Source organism: Chiloscyllium punctatum, chromosome 25, assembly GCF_047496795.1.
Source record: "Chiloscyllium punctatum isolate Juve2018m chromosome 25, sChiPun1.3, whole genome shotgun sequence".
NCBI classification, from domain to species: Eukaryota; Metazoa; Chordata; class Chondrichthyes; order Orectolobiformes; family Hemiscylliidae; genus Chiloscyllium; species Chiloscyllium punctatum.
In genome coordinates, this window is record NC_092763.1 from 88,333,298 (window position 1) to 88,345,513 (window position 12,216).

Consider the following 12,216-nt stretch of genomic DNA (forward strand, 5'->3'; position numbering starts at 1 on the left):
TGTGTTTGACTCTTAACGGTTGTCGAGCCAATGCTGGTTTTTATACTGACACCCACGACCATGTGCAAGAGCCGGGAGAAATATTCTGTCTTGGTAGGAAAGCACAATGATCTGAGGATATTGTTTTGTGAGGTATGTCAGAATTGTAATATAAGTGGGAATTCACTGCAGAAGCAGGGAGGACCTGCTGCTTTTTTAATGTTGCTTTCCAGCCTCCCAAGTAGCTTTTGTCTACAAGGTAAGAAACTGAAGCAGAAGTATACTTATCAGCAACAAAAACAGTATATGATTGGAGGACACAAGTAGTTAGGAAAGTAAGTGTGACAGTTTAGGAATCAACAGGTGCCAGAGTATTTGCTATGTCGTGTGATGGGGGAGGGTGTGTAAAAATGGGTGGATGCACTTACTGGGGGAGAGGAGGCTGGGGATGATAAAGGAGTATGCTCCAAGTAGTGTGAGAGTGGGGAGAAGAATGCTGCAGGAGAGGTAAAGAGGTGCTAACAGCAAAAAGACACTCAAGGGCAGAGGGGGGTGAAGGAGGCTTCAAGGAGTAGAGAAGTTACAGAACTGTTGACAGAGGAATAGGAGAAAGTGAGGACTGCAGATGCTGGAGATCAGAGCTGAAAATGTGTTGCTGGAAAAGCGCAGCAGGTCAGGCAGCATCCAAGGAGCAGGAGAATCAACATTTCGGGCATGAGCCCTTCCTGAAGAAGGGCTCATGCCCAAAATGTCGATTCTTCTGCTCCTTGGATGCTGCCTGACCTGCTGTGCTTTTCCAGCAACACATTTTCCGTGTTGACAAAGGAATACCTAACGAACTGGGAACCACAAAAACACAGGTAGTGAATTTCTTCCAAATGAACATAGAATCTCTAGCTCTTAACAAAATGGCACAAAACGAAGATGCATTGTGTACTGTAAGAAGAATATTGTTAAACTTCAAAAGAACTTGGATGGGTTGGTGGAATGGGTGGATAAATGACAGAGAAACATGAATTGGTTCATTTTAACAGCAATATCACAGAGGAGCAGTATAAAACAAAAGCGTACAGAAGCAGGAAGGTTATCTGCTTACTCTTGCTAAACAAAGAACTAGTTAAGTCAATTAACTAAAATAACATCCTTTTAAAAGGGCAATGTTAAAAAAATAAAAAATTTACAAGTAGATTTGTCATATTCAAAATACTATTTATGTACCTTGAAGGCTGCAAAAACCAGCTGTTGAGGAATGCCTAAAGTGTACCTGTGGATGCTGTGTACCCCCAGATTTGAGACATTTAGGTGCAAACAAAGGCACAGAAGAGAGTAAGGCAAATCAGGAGCATGGGGTTGAAATGAAAACAAAACTTGAGGAGCAGCCTACCTGGTGGAATGGGGCTGCAATCTCCTGCAATCTTGTTCAGATGTGGGACATGGACTCCTCAAGGCCACAAAAAAAAAGTAGAGGTAGGCTGACAGATCGTGATCATCTTTTGTCACATGGGACTGTTTCATGTAACACCCTCCACTTCAGGCCCCCAACAGTAAAGAAGAGGACTCTCACATGGATAGGCTGTCATGGTGACATGCTCTACCTCCAGATGGTAGGATGGAATTCTGTCTTGTGTTGAGATGTGGAGATGCCAAAGTTGGAAGGCAGTGGACAAGGTCAAAAATCAAATAATAGCAGGTTGTAGTCCAACATGTGCCAATAAAAACTGTATCGTATACCTCCTGTCATACCATGTCTGAGGAAGGAGAGGAGCTCTGAAAGCTTGCAATTTCAAATAAACCTGTTGGACTATAGCCTGGTGTCATTTAACATTTGACTGTGTCCAGATGGTTGATGAGCTCAAGGAAGTGAAGGATGTTTAGCAGCAACCCATACAAGAAACCATGTGCAGAATGGAATGGCATTTCCTTCTGAGAAAGGAAGTTCCAGAGTGAGCTGAAGATGTGGGACAGTGGTTCTGAAAGAGATTTTGGATCCAAGAGTCAGTTTAAAATTTTGTCCAAATGGCAATCTGTTCAGATGGGTGTCCAGCACATTCCACAGACAGCTTGACACTACGTGTGCAGTGATAGATTCCTATAGTCCAGCAGAGGCCCTTTGGCCTACTGAATCTCCATCGACCTAGCTACACAACTCTCACTTTGTAGCACTTAGTCCATAGCCTTCAATGTTATGATATTTCAGGTCCTCATCCAGTACTTTTTAAAGTTTATGAGGTTTTCTGCCTCTAGTGCTATCAATCCTGGGTACTGCATTCCATATTCCCATCACTCTCTCGTTGAAAATAAAATATCCTCTCCTGCCCTTCACCTTGTTATTAAGCTTTGAACTAAGGAGAGCAGCTGCTATCTATCCACTCAGACCATGCACCTCGATAATCTATACACTTCAGTCAGGTCCCTTCACAGCCTTCTCTGCTCTTTGGAAAACAACAGTCTATTTACCCTCTCTTCATAGCTAAAATGTTCCAACTGTGGCAACATTCTGCTGAATTTCCTTTGCACCTCCTCCGATACAATTGCATCCTTCCTATACTCTGTCAACCATAACTATGCACAGTACTCCAGCTGTGGTCTAAATAAAGTCTTGTACAACTCCCTGATATTATAATTTATGCCTCAACTGATAAAAGCAAATGCTCTATACACCTCAGTAACCGCCCTATTAACCTATCCTGTCACCTTCAGGATCTGTGGAGAAGTGCCCCAAGATCCCTCTGAGCTTCCTAGTGTCCTGATTGAGTACTCTCTTGTCGTTTACTTTTTCCAAAGTGCATCATCTCATTTTCAGGGTTAAATTGCATCTACTTTCATAGACATTAGTTTTCATAGAATCCCTATAATGTGTAAGTTAGCTCACTGAGCTTGAGGGTTTGTGTTCAAACGTTTTGTCACCATACTAGGTAACACCATCAGTGAGAGTCTCCAGTGAAGTGCTGGTGATACGTCCTGCCTCTCTATTTATAGGTCTTGGCTTCTTAAGGTGTGTGAAACCATTTCCAGTTCTTTATTTCAAGGGAAGGTAGATAGGGTCTAAATTGATGTGTTTATTGATGGAGTTCTGGTTAGATTGCCATGGCTCGAAGAATTCTCATGCGTGTCTTTGTTTCACCTGTCCGAGGATGTGTATGTGTTGTCCCAGTCAAAGTCGTTCTTGGTTGATGTGGCAACTTAGGAATGTGTCGGACACTCCTGACTCTTACACTTGCAAGAAGTATGTCCAGCTGCAGCTCTTGTTTGACCGCATGATGACCCTGGAGCTGCAGATGGACTCTGTGGAGCATCTGCAATTCTGAGGAGGTCGTGGATAGCCCGTTTAGTGAATTGGTCCACTGCAGATTAGAATTGCTGAGGGAGACAGTGAATGGGTGACCAAAAGACAGAAAAAGAGTAGGAAGGCAGTGCAAGTGTCCCCTGAGGTCATCTCCCTCCAAAACAGGGATACCGTTTTGGATACTGTTGGGGAGATGGCTCACCAGGGGAGGGCAGCAGTTGTCAAGATCATGGCACCATGGCAGGCACTGCTGTTCAGGAGGGCAGGAAAAAGACTCGTAGGGCCATAGTCACAGGGGATTCTATTGTGAGGGGTGTAGATAGGCGGTTCTGTGGCCGAAAACGGGACTCCAGGATGGTATGTTGCCTCCCAGGTGCTTGGGTCAGGGATGTCACCGATCGGCTGCAGAGTATTTTAAAAGGGGAGGGTGAACAGCCAGTTGTCTTGGTGCATATAGGCACCAATGATATAAGTAAAAAAACGAGATGAGGTCCTGAAAGAAGAATTCAGGGGGTGCTAGAAGAGAAGTTAAAGAGGAGGACCTCAAAGATAGTGATCTCGCGATTACTACCAGTGCCACGTGCTAGCCAGTGTAGAAATGAAAAAATAGACAGGATGAACACGTGGCTTGAGGGATGGTGTAGGAGGGAGGAGTTCAGATTTGTTGGACATTGGGACCGGTTCTGGGGAAGGTGGTACTATTACAAAGTGGACAGTCTACATCTGAACCAGACTGGAATCAATGTCCTTGGAGGAGTTTTTACTACTGCTGTTGGGTAGGTTTATGGTAGGAGACTGGGAACCAGAGGAGAAAACAAGTAGGCAGCGAGGTGGAGACTAGAGACTGTAAGAATCATGAAGATAGTATTAATAAAGGGAAGAGTAGGCAGACAGCAGATGAACGCAAAAGAACTGGTGGCCTGAAATGCATCTACTTTAATGCAAGGAGTATAATGTGTAAGGCAGATGAACTTAGGACTTGGATTGGTGCCTGAGAGTATGACCGTTATTGCAATTACAGAGGCTTGGTTGAAGGAAGGGCACGATTGGCAACTAAATGTTCCAGGGTAAGGATGCTTCAGACAGGACAGGGAGGGAAGTAAAAAGGCGGGGGTAGGGGGGTGGACTTGCATTGCTGGTCTGGGATGATATCATGGCTGTGCTAAAGGAGGACACTATGGCGGTCTTGGGTAGTGAGGCATTATGGTTGGAGTTGAGAAATAAGAAGGGTGCAGTTATATTGTTGGGGCTGTATTACAGGCCTCCCAATAGTGAGCGTGAGGTAGAAGAACAAATAGGTAAACAGATTATGGAAAGATGTCGAGGCAATAGGGTAGTGGTGATGGGAGATTTTAATTTTCCCAACATTGACTGGGATACACTTAGCATCAAAGGTCTGGATGGGGTAAAATTTGAAAGAAGCATCCAGGAGAGTTTTCTAGAGCAGTATGTCAATAGTCTGACGAGGGAAGGGGTCATGTTGGAGCCTGGCGAGCCAGGCCAGGTGGTAGAAGTTGCGATGGGGGATTTATTTGGGAGCAGTGACCACAATTCTGTAAGTTTTAGAATACTTGTGGATAAAGATGAGAGTGGTCCTAAGGGAAGACTACCAAACTGGGCCAAGGCTAATTATATCAAAATTAGGCAGGAGCTTGGAAATGTGGATTGGACACAGCTATTTGAAGGGAAGTCCACATTTGAGATGTGGGAGGCTTTCAAAGATAGTGCAGGATAGGCATGTCCCGTTGAAGGCAAAGGATAGGAAAGGCAAAATTCATGAACTGTGGATGACCAGAGAAATTGTACGACTAGCCAAGAGGAAAAGGGAAGCATACACAAGGTCCAGGCAGCTAAGATCAGAACGGGCCCTGGAGGAATATCGGAAGAGTGGGACAAGTCTTAAACGAGGAATCAAGCGGGCTAAAAGTGGTCATGAAATAGCTTTAGCAAGCAGAATTAAGGAGAATCCCAAAGCATTTTATTCTTATATAAGAAGCAAGCGGGTAACTAGAGAAAGGATTGGTCCACTAAAGGATAATGAAGGAAGGCTGTGTGTCGAACCTGAGATAATGGGTGAGATTCTGAATGATTACTTTGCATCAGTGTTCACTGAGGAGCGGAACATAGTGAGACTTGAGATTAGAGATAGAAGTTTGATTAGTCTGGATCACATTGACATAAGTAGGGAAGATGTGTTGGGTAGGCTACAGGTTATTAAAGTGGACAAATCCCAGGTCAGGATGTGATCTATGCCAGGTTGCTGAGGGAGACAAGAGAGGAAATAGCTGGGGCTCTGACAGATATCTTTGTGGCATCCTTAAATACAGGTGAGGTGGCGGAGGACTGGAAGTTTGCTCATGTTGTCCCACTATACAAGAAGGGTAGTAGGGATATTCTGGGTAACTACAAACCAGTGAGTCTGACGTCGGTGGTGGGAAAGTTGCTGAAGAGTGTACTGAGGGATACACTCTATTTATCTTTAGAAAAGAATGGGCTTATCAGTGATAGGAAACATGGTTTTGTGCGGGGGAGATCGTGCTTTACCAACTTAATAGAGTTCTTCGAGGAAGCGACCAAGTTAATTGATGAAGGAAGGGCTGTTGATGTCATGTACATGGACTTTAGTAAGGTGTTTGATGAGGTTCCCCATTGTACACTAATGGAGAAAGTGAAGTCATATGGTGCGCAGAGTGTTCCAGCTAGGTGGATAAAGAACTGGTTGAGCAACAGGAGACAGAGAGTAGTAGTTGAAGTGAGTTTCTCAAAATGGAGAAAGTTGACAAGTGGTGTTCCACAGAGGTCAGTGTTGGGGCCACTGTTGTTTGTGATATACATAAATGATCTAGAAGAGGGCACTGTTGGTAAGATCAGCAAGTTTGTAGGTTACACGAAGATTGGTGGGGTAGCAGAAAGCATAAGGGAATGTCAAAGAATACAGGAGGGTATAGATGGACTGGAGAGTTGGGCGGAAAAATGGCAGATGGATTTCAATCCAGACAAATGTGAGGTGATACATTTAAGCAAGACTAATTCTAGAGTGAATTATACAATGAATGGAAGAGCCTTCGGAAAAGTTGATGGGCAGAGAGATCTGGGAGTGCAGGTCCATTGTACCCTGAATGTTGCTGCACAGGTGGATAGAGTGGTCAAGGAGGCATATAGAACATAGAACAATACAGCACAGAACAGGCCCTTCGGCCCACGATGTTGTGCCGAACTTCTATCCTAGATTAAGCACCCATCCATGTACCTATCCAAATGCCGCTTAAAGGTCGCCAATGAATCTGACTCTACCACTCCCACGGGCAGCGCATTCCATGCCCCCACCACTCTCTGGGTGAAGAACCCACCCCTGACATCTCCCCTATACCTTCCACCCTTCACCTTAAATTTATGTCCCCTTGTAACACTCTGTTGTACCCGGGGAAAAAGTTTCTGACTGTCTACTCTATCTATTCCTCTGATCATCTTATAAACCTCTATCAAGTCACCCCTCATCCTTCGCCGTTCCAACGAGAAAAGGCCGAGAACTCTCAACCTATCCTCGTATGACCTACTCTCCATTCCAGGCAACATCCTGGTAAATCTTCTCTGCACCCTCTCCAAAGCTTCCACATCTTTCCTAAAGTGAGGCGACCAGAACTGCACACAGTACTCCAAATGTGGCCTAACCAAAGTCCTGTACAGCTGCAACATCACCTCACGACTCTTGAATTCAATCCCTCTGCTAATGAACGATAATACTCCATAGGCCTTCTTACAAACTCTATCCACCTGAGTGGCAACCTTCAAAGATCTATGTACATAGACCCCAAGATCCCTCTGTTCCTCCACCTGACCAAGAACCCTACCATTAACCCTGTATTCCGCATTCTTATTTGTTCTTCCAAAATGGACAACTTCACACTTGGCAGGGTTGAACTCCATCTGCCACTCCTCAGCCCAGCTCTGCATCATATCTAAGTCCCTCTGCAGCCGACAACAGCCCTCCTCACTGTCCACAACTCCACCTATCTTTGTATCATCTGCAAATTTACTGACCCACCCTTCGACTCCCTCATCTAAGTCATTAATAAAAATTACAAACAGCAGAGGGCCCAGAACTGATCCCTGCGGAACTCCACTTGTAACTGGACTCCATGCTGAATATTTACCATCTACCACCACTCTCTGACTTCGACCGGTTAGCCAGTTTTCTATCCAATTGGCCAAATTTCCCTCTATCCCATGCCTCCTGACTTTCCGCATAAGCCTACCATGGGGAACCTTATCAAATGCCTTACTAAAATCCATGTACACTACATCCACTGCTCTACCCTCATCCACATGCTTGGTCACCTCCTCGAAGAATTCAATAAGACTTGTAAGGCAAGACCTACCCTTCACAAATCCGTGCTGGCTGTCCCTAATCAAGCAGTGCCGTTCCAGATACTCGTAAATCCTATCCCTCAGTACCCTTTCCATTACTTTGCCTACCACAGAAGTAAGACTAACTGGCCTGTAATTCCCGGGGTTATCCCTATTCCCTTTTTTGAACAGGGGCACAACATTCGCTACTCTCCAGTCCCCTGGTACCACCCCCGTTGCCAGTGAAGACGAGAAGATCATTGCCAACGGTACTGCAATTTCCTCTCTTGCTTCCCACATAATCCTAGGATATATCCCGTCAGGCCCGGGGGACTTGTCTATCCTCAAGTTGTTCAAAATGTCCAACACATCTTCCTTCCTAACAGATATCTCTTCTAGCTTATCAGTCCGTTTCACACTCTCCTCTTCAACAATACAGTCCCTCTCGTTCGTAAATACTGAAGAGAAGTACTTGTTCAAGACCTCTCCTATCTCTTCCGACTCAATACACAGTCTCCCACCACTGTCCTTGATCGGACCTACCCTCGTTCTCGTCATTCTCAGGTTTCTCACATACGCATAGAATGCCTTGGGGTTATCCTTGATCCTATCCGCCAGGGATTTTTCATGCCCTCTCTTAGCTCTCCTAATCCCTTTCTTCAGGTCCCTTCTGGCTATCCTGTATCCCTCCACTGCTCTGTCTGAACCTTGTTTCCTCAACCTTATAGTATGCTTGCCATCATTGGACGGGGTATTGAGTATAAGAGCTGGCAAGTCATGTTAAAATTGTACAAGACATTGGTTCAGCCGCCTTTAGAATACTGTGTCCAGTTCTGGTCGCCACATTATCAAAAGGATGTGGATGCTTTGGAGAGGATGCAGAGAAGGTTTACGAGGATGTTGCCTGGTATGGAAGATGCTAGCTATGAAGAGAAGTTGAGTAGGTTAGGTTTGTTTTCATTAGAAAAAAGGAGATTGAGGGGGGGCCTGATTGAGGTTTACAAGATCATGAAGGGTATAGACAGGGTGGATAGAGACAAGCTTTTTCCCAAGTTGAAGGATTCAATAATGAGAGGTCACGCTTTCAAGGTGAGAGGTGGAAAGCTTAAGGGAGATACACGCGGCAAGTACTTCACACAGAGGGTGGTGGGTATCTGAAACATGTTGCCAGCAGAGGTGGTAGAGGCAGGCACGGTAGATTCATTTAAGATGCGTCTGGACAGATGCATGAGTAGGTGGGGAGCAGAGGGAGACAGATGCTTAGGAATTGGGCGACAGGTTTAGACAGTAGATTTGGATCAGCTCAGGCTTAGAGGGCCAAAGGGCCTGTGGGCTGTAAATGTTCTTTGATCTTTGGTGTCCTCCTTTGTCTGTATGTATAGAAACTAGTGATAGTGGGTCGTATCTTTTGGTGGTCAGTTGGTGTTCGTGTATCCTGGTGGCAAGTTTCCTGTTGATTTGTTCTAATGTAGTGTTTTTTACAGCTCTTGCATGGCATCTTGTAAATGATGTTAGTTTTGCGGATGGTATCTATTGGATCCTTTCAATTCATTAGTCGCTGTTTAGGTGTGTTGATAGGTTTGTGGGTGACCATGATGCCAAGGGGTATGAGTAGTCTGGAAGTCATTTCTAATATGTCTTTGATATGAGGTAATGTGGCTATAGTTTTTGGTTGCATTGTGTCTGCTTGTTTGGGTTTGTTTCTGAGAAATTGGCAGATCGCATTTATTGGGCACCCATTTTTCTTGAAAATGTTGTATGGATACTTCTCTTCTGATTTTTGTGGTTCCTGGGTGCTGCAGTGTGATGTGACTCATTGAAATAATGTCTTGATGCAGCTCCGTTTGTGGGTGTTGGGATGATTGCTTCTTAAGTTAATTATTTGATCTGTGTGTTTTTATGTAGACGCTGGTTTGAAGCTCTCTGTTAACTGTATGTCTAACTGTCACATCTAGGAATTAAGTCTTTTGTAATTCTTCTCCTGTTTTGAATTTTATGCCTGTCTGGATATTGTATTGTATGTTTTGTCTAATTTGTTCCGTTTTGTGATGACAAAGGCGATTCCTCAGAAACAAGTCCAAACAAGCTGACACAATGCAACCATAAATTATGACACTGGTGCATGCCATCTTGCAAATAGTTTGGTTTAAGATGTATTGAAGGCGCACTCAGCATCCATCCAAATAGGAGATTCAGTACCTTAGCAGAGATTTACTGAACTCTTTATCCCAGAAGAATTTAGGGAGCCTCTTGTGTATCTTCTTGGCAAACTACAGGCAAAGAGGTTTCCTAGATGTGTAAACCTTTGAAACCAATTAAACAAACTAAATAAATGATAACTTGCTTAATCAGAATTTTTGTTATTCATTCCTGGGATGGGTGTTGTTAGCTGGGTCAGAATTTCTGTCCATCCCTAATTGTCTTTATTTGGTAGCTTGCTAGACCACTTTAGAGGGTAGTTAAGACACAACCACTTTGCAATGGATTTGAAGTTACATGAAGGACATACTAGGTAAGGAAGGCAGTTTTCCTTCCCTAAAGGGCACTGGTGAACCAGATGGTTACATGGTTGCCATTAGACTAGTTTTTAATTTCAGATTTTATTGAATTCACATTTCACCATCTGCCATGATGGGATTTGAATCACTATTCCTAGAATATTAAACACTTCAATAAAAACAAGGAACTGCACATGCTGGAAATCAAAGGCACAAACAGAATATGCTGCTAACCTTGTCCCCATTCTGTGATTTTCCACTTAGGACACTAACTTTCTCTGTATGGCAGTTGAACTTGATTCTAAACATTTAGAAACCATGCAAAAAATGGACAGGCCAATTTAATGCATTTTATAAAGTCATGGTGCATCTGATGAGTTGTCAACTTTATTTCAATCTAGGCATTTCAAGGCTGTGGCAAACCGAAGACTTGGTCAGCGAGTCGCTCAGCTCGATCGGTAGCCGATGGATTTAATGCTCGATTCAGACCCTATAGTCCTGAGGAGCGCCCTACAACAGCAGCTGGCACGAGCCTTGACAGACTGGTAAGCTTAGATGCTTTGTAGTTGCATTAGAGTGTCCTGATGTCTGGTGAGCAGAGCCATATCCCCAAGAAGTGTTGAAAATAATATTTGCAAGCCCTTGGTAAAACAGAAGGAAAGATGAATTAACCATCTGGTTGTGTGGGGTCTGTTGGAGAAGACAGAACTTAAAGTGGTAAAACTGTTCATTATGTTTGAATGTAAACCCACATCTGACATATGTGAGTTGTTTAAAGGTCAGTTGATCAGATTTCAGGACCAGCATATTCCTGTGAGGATGAAGGGTAAGGATGACAAGATTCGGGAGCCTTCGATGACAAGAAATGTTGTAAGTTGAGTTAATAAGAAAAAGGAAGCATATATTAAGTTGAGGAGACAGAAATCAAACAAGGGCCTTCAGTATAAAGGAAGCAGAAAATAACTGAAAAGAAATTAGGTCCAGGAGGGACTGTGAAATGTCTTTGGCAAGTTGGATTAAAGAGAATCCCTGTATTAGGAATAAGAGAGTAACTAGGGAAAGGGTAGGTCCACTTAAGGACAAAGGAGGGTATTTGTGTGTGTTGCCAGATGAACTGCATGAGAGAAGTTTAGTTGGTGTGGTTTATTTCGATTTTAGCAAAGCTCTTGACAAGGTCCCACATGGGAGACTGATTAAGAATGTTAAAGCACATAGAATTCAGGGAAACTTGGTGAGATGGATCAGAAACTGGCTTAATAATAGATCACAAAGGGTAGTGATTTGATCTGATTTATTATTGTTGATTCAGTTTGTGCATGTACCTACTAGAGAAGGTGCAAAACTTTACCTACTCTTGGGAAATAAGGCAGGGCAGGTGACTGAAGTGTCAGTGGGGGAGCACTTTGGGGCCACTAATGATAATTGTATTAGTTTTAAATTAGTGAAGGAAAAGGATAGAGTAGACCTAAAGATTGAATTTTTAAATTGAAGGGAAGCTAATTTTGATGGCATTAGGCAAGAACTTTCAAAAGCTGACTGGGGGCAGATGTTTGCAGGTAAAGGGATGGCTAGAAAATGGGAAGCCTTCAGAAATGAGATAACGACAGTCCAGAGACAGTATATTCCTATTAGGGTGAAAGGAAAGGCTGGTAGGTATAGAGAATGCTGGATGACGAGAGAAAGTGAGGATTTGGTTAAGAAAAAGAAGGAAACATATGTCAGCTATTGACAGGATAGATTGAGTGAATCCTTAGAAGATAAGGTCCCACATAAGATATTAGTGTAGATTCTTAGGCACCTTTTGATTCATTTTGTTTTAATTCATTCACGGGCTGAGGACATTGCTGGCTGGGCCAGCATTTATTGCCCATCCCTAATTGCCTAGAGGGCAGTTAAGAGTCAGCTACATCGCTGTTAGTCTAGAGGCATACATAAGCCAGACCATATAAGGAACCAGTTGGGTTTTTCCGACAACCGACAATGGTTGAGCATGAGCTAAATTTCTGGATTAATAGTCCAGTGATAATGCCAATAGGCCATTGCCTCCCCAATATGACCTGGGCAGCATCATCTCCCTTGGTAAAGACAGAAACAACATAGTTAGTA

At 43.6% G+C, this 12,216-nt stretch overlaps 1 protein-coding gene across 1 annotated transcript in view; it reads left to right on the forward strand.

Annotated features, from left to right (window-relative positions):
• Positions 1-12,216, forward strand: part of gpc4 (glypican 4) — a 245,419-nt gene that overhangs the window by 135,545 nt on the left and 97,658 nt on the right. Inside the window, exon 6 of the mRNA XM_072595671.1 lies at positions 10,512-10,655. Within this exon, the coding sequence (XP_072451772.1) occupies positions 10,512-10,655 (144 nt within the window). The remainder of the gene's footprint in view (positions 1-10,511; positions 10,656-12,216) is intronic.